Genomic DNA, 16,285 nt, shown 5'->3' with positions numbered 1-16,285 from the left:
GGATTAGTTATATGGGCCAGAGAGTATATAATATATAATATGAAGAATATACAGGGATATAATGGGTTATAAGGACAGGATTAGTTATATGGGCCAGAGAGTATATAATATATAATATGAGGAATATACAGGGATATAGCCTGTCGTGTCTGTATATTTTAATGTATACTTGTTATAAATTTGTTATCCACCCCATTTAAATTGTACAGCACTGCGTAATCTCTTGGTGCTTAACCTCTTCGTGACAATAGCTGATTTTATTTTTTGTACCCATCGTGACAACGCCTGTTTTGCGGTATCATATAATTTACTATAAAAACAACTATAAAATATGGAGACAAATTGAGAGAGAAAAAGGTCCCTTTCTGACTTTTACTTGAGAAATCTTTTACTCATCTATAAAAGCTAATTAAAAAAAGCCTGCTAAATAGTAGGGCTGCAACAACTAATCGATAAAATCGATAATAATCGATAATGAAATTCGTTGGCAACGAATCTCATTATCGATTAGTTGAATCGATTATTATCGATTATAAAATGAGGGTTTTTTTGCTCTGAAAAATCCCCCTCATTATATAATCCGTTTAGTCTGACTCACCGTAGTGATGTCCGGATCATGAACGAATCGTTCATTTGATCCGGTTCTTTTTAGTGATCCGGATGAGTCGGTTTACTAGACTGAACGATTCGTTTGTAGCGGTTCAGTCTGTGAATCATCATGCAGCTGTAACCTGATCCTAGAGCTGTGAGTCATCTGCAGAGCACTCTGGGGTCAGGTTACAGCTCATTAATTCTCATAGGAACGATGACTCATAGAGTCAGAGAGTCGTTCAAAGAGTCGAATGATCCGAAGAGTCGAATGAACCGAAGAGTCGAATGAACCGAAGAGTCGAATGAACCGAAGAGTCGAATGATTCGAATCTTACAGGGATCCGGATCTTACAAGGATCCGAATCTTACAGAGATTCGAATCATTCAGAGAATATTACTGATACCATACTTTTATAAATAAATACATTAATAATGTTCACACTGCCCCCAGGATTTAGATTCCCCTGAGTTTGCCCCCCTTTACCTATAACTGCACCTACAGTTAACTTTATTAAATTAATTAAATTAACCCTCAGTCATCAGCATAAAATTAACCCTTATACCCCATCAACCATAACTGCCCCTGAAATTAACCGTAAAGATCCCATTAACCATAACGGCCCATGAAATTAACCCTAAAGACCCCATTAACCATAACGGCCCCTGAAATTAACCCTAAATACTCCATTAACCATAACTACCCCTAAATTAATTGCATGTACTCCAGATAAATTACCTAATAAATTGGTATGGTTGATGGGGTCTTTAGTGTTAATTTGGGGGCAGTTATGCTTAATGGGGTGTTTAAGGATAATTTAGGGGCAGTTATGCTTAATGGGGTCTTTAGTGTTAATTTGGGGGCAGTTATGCTTAATGGGGTGTTTAGGGTTAATTTGGGGGCAGTTATGCTTAATGGGGTGTTTAGGGTTAATTTGGGGGCAGTTATGCTTAACGGGGTGTTTAGGGTTAATTTAGGGGCAGTTATGCTTAATGGGGTGTTTAGGGTTAATTTGGGGCAGTTATGCTTAATGGGGTGTTAAGGGTTAATTTTAGGGGCAGTCATGGTTGATGGTGTGTTAAGGGTTAATTTTAGGGCAGTCATGGTTGATGGGGTGTTTAGGGTTAATTTAATGGTGAGGGTTAATTTAATTAATTTAATAAAGTTAGCTTAAGGTGCAGTTGCAGGTAAAGGGGAATGTAAATCCTGGGGGCAGTGATTATTAATGTATTATTTATAACAGTATGGTGACATTCTCTTAATGATTAGAATGCCAATGAAGGCAGAGAGTCGTTCAAAGATCCGGATCTTACAATGATCCGGATCTTACAATGATCCGGATCTTACAGTGATCCGGATCACTGTAAGATTCGGATCCCTGTAAGATCCGAATCTTTGAACGACTCTCTGCCTTCATTGACATCACTGGAGGCAGGGGGGAGGATTCATAATAAAAGGGGCGGGGCCAATCGTTAGTGTGCCTGCACGGAGTTACTGGAAAACAGTAACTCCGTGCAGACACACTGAGTGATCCGAAGATCCGGATCATGAATCGGATCATTTCAGTGAACGAATCGAAATGATCCGATTCACTTTAATGATCCGAACTTCCCATCACTAACTCACCGTCTCACAGCAGCAGCTCCTACTTACTCCCCCTCCCTGTAATCACTGTGACAACTGGCCCCGCCCCTTCCTTCTCCAGGCCAGAACCACATGGCTGTGACACTCATCTAACTGTAAGTATATGTATATGTATATATATATATATATAATATATAATATATAATGTGTATGTGTGTGTATATATGTATATATATATATATGTATATATGTATATATGTATGTAATATATATATATATATATATATATATATATATTTGGGCTACTGAAAGTTAGGGGAGGTGGGGGTTAATTTAGGGGCAGTTATGGTTAGTGGGGTGTTTAGGGTTAATTTAGGGGCAGTTATGGTTAATTGGGTGTTTAGGGTTAATTTAGGGGCAGTTATGTTAATAGGGTGTTTAGGGTTAATTTAGGAGCAGCTGTGGTTAATGGGGTGTTTGGGGTTAATTTGAGGCAGTTGTGGTTAATGGTGTGTTTAGGGTTAATTTAGGGGATGCTGTGGTTGATGGGGTCTTTAGGGTTAATTTAGGGGATGCTGTGGTTAAGGGGGTGTTAAGGGTTAATTTAGGGGCAGTTATGGTTAATGGGGAGTTTAGGGTTAATTTAGGGGAATCTAAATCCTGGGGGCAGTGAAGTGACATATCTGGGGGTATAAGGCATATACCGTATATAAGGCATATGTGGGGAGGGCAGTGTGGCATATCTGGGGAGGACGGAGTGGTGTATCAGGGTGTATAAGGCATATCTGGGGGTAGAGAAGTGGCATGTCTGGGAGGCAGGGTGGCATGTCTGGGGAGGATGGAGTGGGGTATCAGGGGATATAAGGCGTATCAGGCACAGTGGCAGATGTGGGAGGCAGCGTGGAGTGGCAGATGTGGGAGGCAGCGTGGCAGATGTGGGAGGCATTGTGGAGTGGCAGATGTGGGAGGCAGCGTGGTGTGGTATATGTGGGAGGCAGCATGGAGTGCTGTGGTAGGCAGCGTGGCATATGTGGGGGGGCAGCATGGCATGTCTGGGAGGCAGCGTAGCAAGCCTGGGCTCAAATGTGCATATATTGGGGGGCTGGTTGGGAAATAAAGAAAAGAAATTTATTATCAAAGTTTTTTTATTCTGCTGTTTGTATTTAACATCATTTGTTTAGTAAATTATTTTAAATAAATGAAAAATTTACATTCATTTTTTTTATCCGATTAATCGAAAAAATAATCGGCCAACTAATCGATTATTAAAATAATCGTTAGTTGCAGCCCTACTAAATAGATTCTACTATTTCTCCCGAGTTTAGAAATACCCAATGTTTTTTTGTGTTTTTTAATGCAGGTTATAGGGCAATAATTACAATAAAGTTCTTTTCCCCCAAATCTGGTCATTCTGCCCCCATGTGCTATTTTGGGTATCTTTGAAGCCGGCCAATGCAATTTACTCCATCAAACCATATATTTTTGAAAATAAGACACCCCAGGGTATTTCTAATGCTGGTATTTTAACTCTTTCCATGCACTAATTCTATCTTCAGTCTTTGTCAAACTTTATGGTAATAATTTATTTATTTTCCCGTCACACAGCACCCCAATATGTGTTCAGAAACATCTCCTGAGTACAGCGATACCCACATGCATGGGTTTGTTGGGTTATTTGGGAGATAAAAGGACATCTGGTCAGTCTGTGACCATGTCCTTTTCTTGGGACATCTTTGAAGCCGACCAATTCAATTTACCCCTCAAATAATACATTTTAGACACCCCATTAGTATTCAGCATGCCAGTTTTTTAATGGTTATTTAAAATTTTGTGAAGATATAGCGCTAATTTTAGGGCTTACTCAAAAAAATAGCCTTTTTTTAACATTTTGTTGGAGCTGGAAGGTTCCCCTGATGGTGACGAAGGTTCCCCTGATCAGTGAAGAATTATTCAGTGGCGCTTGTGACTGCTCTCCGGGGTACACAGAGATACCGGACCCTACAACCTACAGAACCAAATTCTCCTGTTTTGTTCCCATTTTTCTGCTCCCATCAGTATTTCAGTTCCTTTGCTCCTGGATCTTCTCTCAACGAACGCCGAAGCATCAAATTATCAGCGTAAATCTTCCCTCAAGCTCTCGGCTTTTAACACACAGGAGACCTGCAGCGATAACAGAAACCCAGGACCTGCCAGCAGATCAGACCCTAATCGCTCAACCCCCCCCCCCCCGAGCGCGGCCGTACAGAGCGGAGCATCTCCAAGAGCTTTACAAATGAATCGTTTATTTACTAAAGTAAGAAAGTTTGTGCACACGGTTTTAAAAAGAAGCACCTTAAATATATATGCGCCGCCCGAGGTTGTGTGGAAGGACCTTTCCAGGGAGCAGAGATTTATTGGAATGTTATCTTTCGAAGAAAAATGAGCTCATCGGAAGGGGGAAAGGTTATACGCTATACGGGTATCGTACACAATCTCCTGCGATTTCCTACCTGTCATCGGACAAGCGGAAACGAACAGCGCGTGTAACAATGTATTTCTTTTTATTGTTCCTTGAACATTCTACACCGATCTCACTTGTGTGCCGAACGCTCAAGAAACAGGCAGTAGAATACAAAAAAAAACAAAAAAAGCACATTTCCAGCCGTGGGTCACATTAATACTTTGCAGTCTCAATACTCTTCCCATTCGTTGACAGCCGGTCTATACGGTAACCACGTACACCGTGCTCCCATCGTCTCCCTGGGTGGTATACAGGATAGTTGGAGAGTCCCCGTTGGGTTTTCCTAAGGCCTCGTTCTCAGAAGTCTCTTTGGAAGGTCCTTCAGTTGGGTGATTTGGCTGTCTGTGGATTTTCTGGTGGGAGTTTAAGCGTTCGACGGTGCTAAATGTCACTTCACACTGATCACATTTAAAAGGTCTACCCGTGACGGCGCGAGGCGGTTCCGTGTTGGTCACCGTCCGTTGGACATTCGGTGGAGCGCTTGGCTCATCAAGTTTTCTTAGCACCATACCACCAGCTTGACCAGCTGTTGTGTTAACAGAACCCGTATTCCCAGCGGTTCCTGCCCTCCCGACACTCACCCCCCCATTTAAGGTGAGGATCTGATGGTTATTGATACTTAGAGTTCCATTGTTATTGACAGTGGTGGGATTGCTTGTAAGCGTGACAGGAACACCATTTCTGATACCCAACGCATTGTTCACAGTGAAAATGGGTGTAACTGGAGTAAGTTTGCCAAAAGCCAACTTCCCACCAAGAGTGACGTTTCCCGTGACGACGTTCCCATTAACCCTGACAACTGTAGGGTTCCCAGAAGAATCCTTGTTAGCAACGGTTGGTCCAGTAAGAATAATGCCTGAATTTGGACCCATAAAGACAGGGATGGCCTGCCCCACACCTTGGTTTGCATTCATCTTGACGGGGACAGCTTTTAGGGTCGTGTTGTTGACTTTCTGGACGCTTGCATTGCTCACGTTCGGATTTCTGACTAGGTTAGTAGTCTTCTGATTAACGCCTATGGTAACGGGTTTGGCTTGGCCAGAAGGCAACGACATATTTGTTTGACCAATCAGAGTCACAGGCGCCGCTTTGGCTTGGCTGGGAGCCATAGACATGTTTGTTTGACCAATTAGTGTCACAGGAGCATAGGTGGAGCTCCTGGTCCCTGCTGCGGTGGTCCGGGGGGCCGTATTGGTTTGTACAGGTCGAGGGTTCTTGCCAATGGTCACCCTATTAACGGGCTTCATTCCGGCAACTTGGTTTTCAGAAATTTTCATGGGTGTAGCCAGCATGATGCCGGAGCTGCTTACAGTGACGGGAAAAGTCAACATAATGCTCTGATTTCCATTTACCGAGACCGGGACGGCCGAATTCCCCAGGCCTGGATTCCCGGTCACAATGATGTTGGAAGGTTGCTGCATTTGTATGTTATTGACCAAGACAGGATTACCTTGGGGCGCGTTCTGCGCCTGGATTTTAGTAACGGGAGTCTGGGTTGGAGGATCTACGCTGGGTTTGACGTTTGCAGCAGGGGAAGCCTCGGCCGAAGAACTCTTTGACTCGTTACTAGGAGCGCTGGCTGCAGATCTCGGAGGGCTGCTTTCCTTATTTTCTCCGTCATCAATGATAATTATTGGGGACGTGGAACCTCCGGTTTCCCTGGTTCTAGACTTGAATGAAGGGGGACCGAACACCCCAGCGCTCCTAATACTGCTAATGGTGATCCAAGGCCGTTTGGTTCCATTCCCATCTTTGTTTTCAGGCAGCGCGGTGTTTCTGACATCTTGGCTCCCGCTACTCAGACCCGGAGCTGGATTTGCGGGCTTCGCAGCAGGAGGGGTAAAGCGGTGGCCATTACCTGCATTAACCGGGGGCGATGCGCCGTTTTCTTCTTGGCCGTCGATGATAATTATAGGGGGGCTGGCCCTTTTGGTAGGAGGAGCACAGTCAGAAGCCAGCGGCGGGCCAGCGCGTTTCCCTCGGCCACCATCGCTTTGGCTGGCTGTTGCTCCCGCGCGCCCGGATTCCTGGCCGGTGTTGGGGGAAGGCGACTGTTTTGCACTCTTGGTAACACTACTATTATTTTGATAAAGTGTTGTGGACGGACTGGTGGCTCCACCTGACCCCGGCGGTAGCGGTTTGCTATTGTTGGCCGAGGACTGCCCTGCACACTGTCTTAAGAAACGCCAGATAGTTTGTTTTCCTGCAGGGTTCTGGTTCATCCCTCCCTTGTTTCGGTTCCCAATGCTGCTGCTCACCGCTGGAGGTGGCTGCCGTGCCCTCTGCTCGTTGGCTGCCCCGGCACCGGCGTTGCCGTTGAATACAGATACAGTCTCGGTGGCTGATAACGAGGCCTGGGACCTTCGCTGATTCCCGCTGTTGGGGTACACGCCGCACCTATTCCCTTGGCTCTGCACCCAGGTGTATGCGACCCCGGCATGACCTCCCGTGGAGCACAGAGAAACCGAGGCGTTCTCGGTCCGTGGCGGCAGAACGTTGGGAGACGTTGGATTGTTGGGCCTCCGGTAGCCGGCGTAGTGCGAGGACAGCTGTATCATCGCCATGTTTCCCTGGGCGTTCCCCGGAGGAGTCCCGTGTCTCGCCCCAGGCCTCCCGTTAGGAAAGTGAGAGGAAGCTGCAGCGAGAGAAGGGTTCGGAGGAGACGTGTATCTGTTTCCATCCGCACCGTAAGGAGCCGCGTTAACCGGCCTCTTCTGTTCCCACTGAAAGCTCAGCCCACACTGGTTGTTGCAAAACGCTCCGCAGCTGGGGCACGGGGGTCCCGAGTTCCTGCGATCCTGGGGGTGCATGGCCTGTGAGCTCTCGCGCATGTACTGCTCCATCATGGTACGGTTTTCTTGCTCTGGACCTGAAAGATAAAAAGTAAATACGTGAGGATATGAAGGAGTGAACTCGGCATCTCAGTAAACACTCATTGCCGAGCAGGCCCTGGCCGCTCGAGGCACCTCAATGAGTCTGCAAAACGTTAACGCTAAAGAGGGAGGTTGCAGGAGAGTGGCAGTTTCTTCTCGCTTTGCTTTATGAAGGCTCAGCCCCATTGAGTTGAACGACCCTGTATGAAGTATATTTAAATATACGCTGTATGCAGGGCCAGCTCAGCCCTTCTTAGCCAGAGACGGTTCTCTGTAATGACTTCAGGGATCTGAAACTGCAGCTCTCCTGCCAATCCCCACTTTAGTGAACAAACCCAATCAAACAGATCAATCACCCGACCATTTTTATTCTGCAATACGAACACCAAACATAAGACGTCTGCGCAGGAAGAACCAATTAACGAATATATCTTTATACTTATAAAAGAAGGACAACAGAGAATTTATATTTCAAAGGAGGAGAAGAGGCTGAAATCTAACACCAGACGGTCAGAGGCTGAGATAGAGTGGTTTACTTTACTGAGAGGGTGGTAGATAAGTGGAACAGCCTCCCAGCAGAAGTGGTAGAGGGTAATACAGTGAGGTGATTAAACATGCATGGGATAGACATCCGGCTCCTGAATCTAAGACGAGGCCAACGACTGATTAAGGTTTGAGTCTTTACAGCAGGAGAGGCAGGCGACTGGACGGGGCCGATCTGCTAAGTCCTTTTTTATACAATGCAGTCAAAGCCGCGTCTCGGCACCAAAACAACGAGAGAGCAAAGTAAAGAGACCGGACCTGGGGGCCACTGCCCGACATACAATACTGGAATACGGATACAGTCGCACTGGTGAGAAGCCTTTTATCAAACGTGACACCTCTTATCAGGCTAACACAGTAAAAACATGTTACACTGCATAAGCATCTGAGACCTCAGAGGTCCCTTTTTCAGATGGAACTCAAATCTTTATTACATCTGCAGAGGACACTTACTTCCGATGGGGTTTCCAGCTGTGCCCAGAGGCGACTGATGGTTGGTCTCGTAGCTGCCAAACATTGGTCTCCCCAGCCTTTCGTTCAGGGCATATGGAGAGCTGGGTTCCCCGGGAGTCCGGTAACCGGTATAATGAGGAGATAACGGGGACGTCGGCTGCGTTGCTCCCTCCGGTCGGTTAGCGAAGCCAGGCGAGGACGCGCTGCCGTTAAAGCAGGGAGCTCCCTGGCTTCCATCCACGGGAGATCCGAGGTACATCCCCTGCGCGTTCCACGGGTGGCTCGGCCCGCATTGGTTGTTGCAGTTGGTGCCACACGCTTGGCACGGAAGGCCGCCGTTCCTCTCCTGGGTGGAAGAGATCTCGACCGGGCAGGGAGGGCGGCAGGTGCCGGGAGACACCGGCTCCGTCTTTATCGCAGGTTCACAATCTACAGAGAAGACGGGAAAGACTCAGACGTAGAAACCATCCGTCCGCCCCGGCCACCGACTTCTCCATCATTCTCACTACAACCAACCCCCCCCAAGCTGCCCCTTTCCTCCCATCTCATTTCCCTCCCAATCACCCAGTAGATTGTAAGCTCCCGGGATCAGGGCCTTCTCCTTCTGTGCCAGTATTACATGTGTCAATGTTATTGATCTCTGCCAGCGCTATATAAAAATAGAATGTAATAGCTACAAGACAGCGCCTAAACTCTGCTGAACCCCCCCATGCACCCGCTTACCTTTGCTGCCGGCAGGCAGACCCTGGGGCTGTGACTCCAGAAGCTTTGCTTTCTTGCAGTAATCGGAACAGGGCTCTTCCCCTCGCTCTATCCGGCACACGATTTCTGGCTTCGGTATACGGTATCCTATTAAAAAATATATAATCGTGCTTAAAATAATTAAAAATAAATAAAAAACTCCCAGCACCGAGGATGATGCAAAAACACCCCCCCCATCAGCCAGCAGCACGGACGGGGTCTCTGGACCCTCTCCTCACTGGGGGGGCACCGTATACATCGTTTAAACCCCCCATAGATTACCCAGACATCACCACAGCAAGGGGTCCCGCGACAAACGGCAAGGAACCCAAGCCGGGTAATAACTCCGTGCAGACGTCGGTCACCCCGCGTTACAGGGCTAAATACATATGGCAGCTCTACAGATTGTCAGCTCTTTGGATCGGGGCCCCCCTCTCGTTATACTCGACGCCGGCATGTTCGTGGATAAACGGTTAGCCGGCTGAAGGCGGCCGTTAGTGAACGAGGAGTTACCCAGGGAGATCATGGTTTCGTAGATTTCGATCATCAGCTCCTTGTACACCTTCTTCTGGATGTCTTCCAGGTTCCTCCATTGCTCCTCGGAGAAGTACACGGCCGCGTCGTCGAACGTCACCTGAAACAGACGCAAGCACACTCAGAACGGGCGCATTTCTGGGGTTTTTGGGGACACATTTAAACAATCCGCCGAGATTCTTATTTTCAGTTCCCAATTTGCAGCAGAATTTACCCCTGTGACCGGGGGGGGGGGGGGGGCCGGGGGTGTGAATATAACAACATCCTGTAAGCCTCCATGATGTAACCGCCTGCTCTGCCAATCATTGGCTGGGAAAAGCAACATACTTGACTTATAGAAACAGGTAAGGAGAGCCCTGCGCACAGGAGCTTACAATCTGATTTATCATTTATTGTGAAAACAAAAAACTATAAAATATCGATACGATTTGGGCAGCGAAAAATATAAAAAAAGAAAAATCTTCAAAACATATGAAACACATACGGTAACCCCTGATATAAACGGCGTGCGTTCCGATAAAATATCAGTTTACTATTTCTAGTGATATTATCCAATATTTCCACTATTTGCACCAAACCGGTTAACTTTTTCCAGTCCACTCAGCAACAGAACAGCCTCAGCGCGGTAACAAAAACTGTAACAATGTTACTAAAAACAAAGAATTTAAAAGAAACCGACAAATTCTAACCCAAAAAATGATCCAGGACTGTCAGAGAGAGATTGTGATCAGAAGAAAGCTTTCTGCCCCAAATCTCATCGCTACAATTCACTCCCATGGAGCCAAACGCTCCAATAGGGATCATCCGTGTTAATTTATTAAAATTAGGCGCTTAGTCATGTGACGTCACAAATTTCTAAAAATTTTCCTAATTCACCACCAATAGGAGCGCTCGTTTAAAGAAGATGAAAATGACATCAAATGGCGTAAAGGTTTATTACCATATCCTATCCACTATCCTTGGGAATAATTGACTTCGTATAAGAGATTAATATTCATTATTAATAATATAAGAGATAAATGTATATTCTATACCATAGAGTCCTACTCAACACGTATAGAATAGATTAATATTAATAATATAAGAGATAAATGTATCTTCTATACCATAGAGTCCTACTCAACACGTATAGAATAGATTAGAACTCGCCTTAAAATACAACTCCTTCTTAATTATCACTGAATTCCATATACTTCGTGGATACCCGTTCTGCGAGACCCTCGCTCATACGAACAGCCTTTAACTCCTCAAAGTCCTCCCGAGGGGAGAAGCTGGACCATAAATCAGGACCGCTGAGGCTTCTCGTTTCATTAACCCTCTTTCTGTGATATTGAAGAAAACCGGACTTCTAGTTTAAATGGACGTCGCTCCCATCACACCTCGCCCCATCACACCTCGCTCCCATCACACCTCGCCCCATCACACCTCGCTCCCATCACACCTCGCCCCCATCACACCTCGCCCCCATCACACCTTGCATCACGATCACTAGAGCTTTGCGGTTTCACATGATATGGCAGGTGGGAGTGGATGTAGGCGCTCAGACTGCTGTGATGTAATACATAGGGTGGGGGCTTTAAAGGAAAGGCGGGAATAACAGGGGTATGTATACAGTAATATAACCCCCAGCGCTGTATACAGTAATATAACCCCCAGCACTGTATACAGTAATATAACCCCCAGCGCTGTATACAGTAATATAACCCCCAGCGCTGTATACAGTAATATAACCCCCAGCACTGTATACAGTAATATAACCCCCCAGCGCTGTATACAGTAATATAACCCCCAGCGCTGTATACAGTAATATAACCCCCAGCGCTGTATACAGTAATATAACCCCAGCGCTGTATACAGTAATATAACCCCCAGCGCTGTATACAGTAATATAACCCCCCAGCGCTGTATACAGTAATATAACCCCCCAGCGCTGTATACAGTAATATAACCCCCCAGCGCTGTATACAGTAATATAACCCCCCAGCGCTGTATACAGTAATATAATCCCCCAGCGCTGTATACAGTAATATAACCCCCAGCGCTGTATACAGTAATATAACCCCCCAGCGCTGTATACAGTAATATAACCCCCCCAGTGCTGTATACAGAAATATAATCCCCCAGCGCTGTATACAGTAATATAACCCCCAGCGCTGTATACAGTAATATAACCCCCCAGCGCTGTATACAGTAATATAACCCCCAGCGCTGTATACAGTAATATAACCCCCAGCGCTGTATACAGTAATATAACCCCCAGCGCTGTATACAGTAATATAACCCCCAGCGCTGTATACAGTAATATAACCCCCCAGCACTGTATACAGTAATATAACCCCCCAGCGCTGTATACAGTAATATAACCCCCCAGCGCTGTATACCGTAATATAACCCCCAGCGCTGTATACAGTAATATAACCCCCCAGCGCTGTATACAGTAATATAATCCCCCAGCACTGTATACAGTAATAAAACCCCCAGCGCTGTATACAGTAATATAACCCCCAGCACTGTATACAGTAATATAACCCCCAGCGCTGTATACAGTAATATAAACCCCAGCGCTGTATACAGTAATATAACCCCCAGCGCTGTATACAGTAATATAACCCCCAGCTCTGTATACAGTAATATAACCCCCAGCGCTGTATACAGTAATATAACCCCCCAGCGCTGTATACAGTAATATAACCCCCAGCGCTGTATACAGTAATATAACCCCCAGCGCTGTATACAGAAATACCCCCCAGTGCTGTATACAGTAATATAACCCCCCCAGTGCTGTATACAGAAATATAATCCCCCAGCGCTGTATACAGTAATATAACCCCCAGCACTGTATACAGTAATATAACCCCCAGCGCTGTATACAGTAATATAACCCCCTGCGCTGTATACAGTAATATAACCCCCAGCGCTGTATACAGTAATATAACCCCCCAGCGCTGTATACAGTAATATATCCCCCAGCGCTGTATACAGTAATATAACCCCCCAGCGCTGTATACAGTAATATAACCCCCCAGCGCTGTATACAGTAATATAACCCCCAGCGCTGTATACAGTAATATAACCCCCAGCGCTGTATACAGTAATATAACCCCAGTGCTGTATACAGTAATGTCGTTTGGTGACAAAAACGTGGTTTTCTCTCAATTTGTTCCAATAAACTCTCTTTATTTTTCATTAGTCAGAGAGTCCGACTGGTTGATTAAGACCGAGTCATTCTATTACCCCCCCCACAGGCAGTATGATAAGGAGTCGGGGTGTTTAGTAGATTGGCGGTAAGCGGGAACTGGAAGCGGTGCAAAACCTTAATGCCCCAATCTCTGGCTCCCGGGCGTCTGATGAACGGAAGCGATCTCACGCGGCTCCATCTAATTCCTCCGGAGTAACCGAGAAACCTTTCAGCAGCCAAAGAGCTTCGGCAGAGAATAATTAGAGAGCAATTATCACTCTCAGCCGGCGCTCGAATAAAGAAACAATTACCAAGTAAAAGAAACATTTAAGAAAAGCTGAACAGAAACGGGACGCGGCTTTAACAGAGCAGTTAACGTGGGCTTTATTCACTAAACAACCTTGCCAGCAAATCGGCCCCATTCGGCCCGTCTAGTCCACCCGTTTCCCTGTCATCGGTCTCGTCGTGGATTCAGGAGCCGTACGTCTATCCCAATCGTTATGCGATATACGACACGTTTAGAGGATAAGGGCACTTTAACTGCCGTCGAAGGCGGGTCTAACTACATGTATGCTAATTATCCCGCAGCCTGACCCCTCCCATACGGAAGGGGTCAGCCCATCACACAAGCCTAGGGCCCAGCTGTGTCACCCAATGCATGTCTCTTTCCAACTGTGTATAAGTGACAGCCACAGAATGAACTCTAAAACATCACATTCAGAGCGTATCAGCCACACATCCACAGACAGACGGACCGGACCCAACCGGGAGTCTCTCCGAGACAATCGGCGGTCACACCCGGGGTATAATTGCAGTGTCAGTGAGTACAGATACTCAGCACGCACTCACTCACTCACCCAGGACAGTAACGGGTACAAACGCCACACACATGTATAATATAAACGGTATTAACGGCTGGGGGCCGCGCTCGCACCCCTACGAACAGGGGACACACAAATAATAACACAGGAGGGGGCAGCAGACTAACAAATAATAACACAGGAGGGGGCAGCAGACTAACAAATAATAACACAGGAGGGGGCAGCAGACTAATAAGTAATAATAATACAGGAGGGGGCAGCGGACTAACAAATAATAATACAGGAGGGGGCAGTGGACTAACAAATAATAATAATACAGGAGGAGGCAGCGGACTATTAAATAATAATACAGGAGGGGGCACCAGAGTATTAAATAATAATACAGGAGGGGGCAGAGGACTAATAAATAATAATACAGGAGGGGGCAGCAGACTATTAAATAATAATACAGGAGGGGGCAGCGGACTAATAAAAAATAATACAGGAGGGGGCAGCAGACTATTAAATAATAATACAGGAGGGGGCAGCAGACTATTAAATAATAATACAGGAGGGGGCAGCGGACTAATAAATAATAATACAGGAGGGGGCACCAGACTAGTAAATACAATAATATTAATAAATAACACAGGAGGAGATCCCAGGCGGCGGGTAAAACGCTGCTTTATAAATCACACCGAGTGCCGGGGCGGACACTCAGGGGCCGCATCCCAAAAATGCCCCCAAAGTGGCGGTCTTCCTAAGACCTAACCCCCCCTTGCCTCCGGGTCCCCTCACACTGCTTCCCGCCCTGCCTGGGGTCCATGCCCCAGTACCGGCCAACACAGCCGCTGCAGCTCCTCCCCCTCCTCACCTGGGCCTCGGCCATGTTGCAGTCCCTGGACCGAGAAAAGTCTCCCCGGGCGACAACGACGGCGGCGGCGGCTACTACCTAGCGTACACAGGGGGAGGGGCGAAGCGATGGGCGGAGTCACCGAGAAGGCGAACGTGATAGGGAAAGGGCGGGGTGAATGGAGAGGGCGGGGCACAGGAAATAGGAGGAGCATAACATGGGAGGAGCTGGAAAAGTGATCGAACCAATACGGAGCGATAGTTGGACGTGACTAACGCTGACATCATACGCCGATACCAAATGCGGAGGGGAGGATAGAAACTGGAGAGGGAGTGGTTGATACCAAATCGGGAGGGGTGTTTCTCTTGTGGTATATATATAGAAGCCGGGGCCCCGCTCCCAGCACAATCATGCGGGGAGCGTCGCAGGAGCCGGTTTTGCGGCTGTTTAGTCACGCCCTTCATATTATTAATAGCGAGAGGACTTTTATTGGTTTTGCGTTATTTTGAAATTCTTAATATGTTTGGGACTCATCGATTAGGGGCCCCTAACCTGCGCAGGGTGCTGGTGACCGGCGTGTGATATAAACCTGGGCCGGTATTACTGTGTATATCATGCATACTGAACATACATACATACTGAACATACATACAATCCAGCGGGAGCCAACCCTGACAGCAATGGCTCATCGCGGAAACTGAAATGGTTATTGGACATATACATGTACACATATACACGCTAACCGTGCACGCATGCACAAATATACACATACAGTACCTATACATACACGTATATTGGGGAAGAGGGTACAGGGACCCGCTTTTTACTGATTTTCTCATATTGTATGTTTTACTGCATTTCCCACACAGTGGTGTCCTGGCCATTGTTTATTTCAATTAGATTCTATGTCTGTCATCATTCTACGTCCCCGATTAATGTCATTATGTATGTCTCGTGTCATTCTGTCCTTCCCCCGGATATTGTGTTGCAGGATTTGATCTAATTACTTCCTTCCTGACATGGTAATTAGATCATGTGACATTTGTCTTGCCCCTTTTCTTACTTGTATATATAGTTCTTGTGTTTAGTTCCTGTTTTACCTCACAGTGAGTCCTGTCTTGTTATTGGGGTAAACCCCGGTGCTGCCCTCGTCAGGGCGTTAGAGCTCTGTATTGCTAAACTTCTGTATACTACAGCCCCGCCGCGGCTCCTGAGAGACCGTATCTCCTGCGGTCGTCGGCAATATTTCAACCTGATGATCCAAGTCTTGTATGTCCAGTGACAAGGGGCGGAAGGAAGCAACGTCTGGCGGGTGTACCCAGTCGGGGTACGGGTCAGTCCCGTCACAACATACATATACAGTACCCATACACACACGTATATACACATATATTTACACATATACACGGGAGGACACTCTGTACATACACACACTACCTGTATACACACATATACAGTACCCTTACATACATTACCTGTATACACACATATACAGGACCCTTACACACACTACCTGTATACACACATATACAGTACCCTTACACACACACACCTGTATACACACATATACAGTACCCTTACACACACACTAGCTGTATACACACATATACAGTACCCTTACATACATTACCTGTATA

The 16,285-nt window shown here is 46.4% G+C and overlaps 1 protein-coding gene across 1 annotated transcript; it reads right to left on the bottom strand.

The window, feature by feature from the left end:
• Positions 1 to 4,438: 4,438 nt before the first annotated feature.
• Positions 4,439 to 14,782, bottom strand: LOC128496427 (nascent polypeptide-associated complex subunit alpha, muscle-specific form-like). The gene is made up of 5 exons (XM_053466054.1): positions 14,670 to 14,782; positions 9,797 to 9,917; positions 9,266 to 9,391; positions 8,543 to 8,971; positions 4,439 to 7,542 (listed from the first exon to the last, which is right to left on the bottom strand). Exons 1-5 carry the CDS (start codon positions 14,682 to 14,684, stop codon positions 4,874 to 4,876), a joined length of 3,360 nt encoding a protein of 1,119 aa, XP_053322029.1. The 5' UTR covers positions 14,685 to 14,782; the 3' UTR covers positions 4,439 to 4,873.
• Positions 14,783 to 16,285: the final 1,503 nt, after the last annotated feature.

Source organism: Spea bombifrons, chromosome 5 (genome assembly GCF_027358695.1).
Source record: "Spea bombifrons isolate aSpeBom1 chromosome 5, aSpeBom1.2.pri, whole genome shotgun sequence".
NCBI lineage: Eukaryota > Metazoa > Chordata > Amphibia > Anura > Pelobatidae > Spea > Spea bombifrons.
This window is presented reverse-complemented; position numbering and strand designations above follow the sequence as displayed.

Excerpts from the sequence above, each read along its gene's own strand:
- LOC128496427 (XM_053466054.1), bottom strand. Across the intron at positions 9,392-9,796 it reads CGAAACCATGATCTCCCTGG|GATACCGTATACCGAAGCCA; the intron begins GTAACTCCTCGT and ends ATTTTTTAATAG. Across the intron at positions 8,972-9,265 it reads TCTGCCTGCCGGCAGCAAAG|ATTGTGAACCTGCGATAAAG; the intron begins GTAAGCGGGTGC and ends TCTTCTCTGTAG.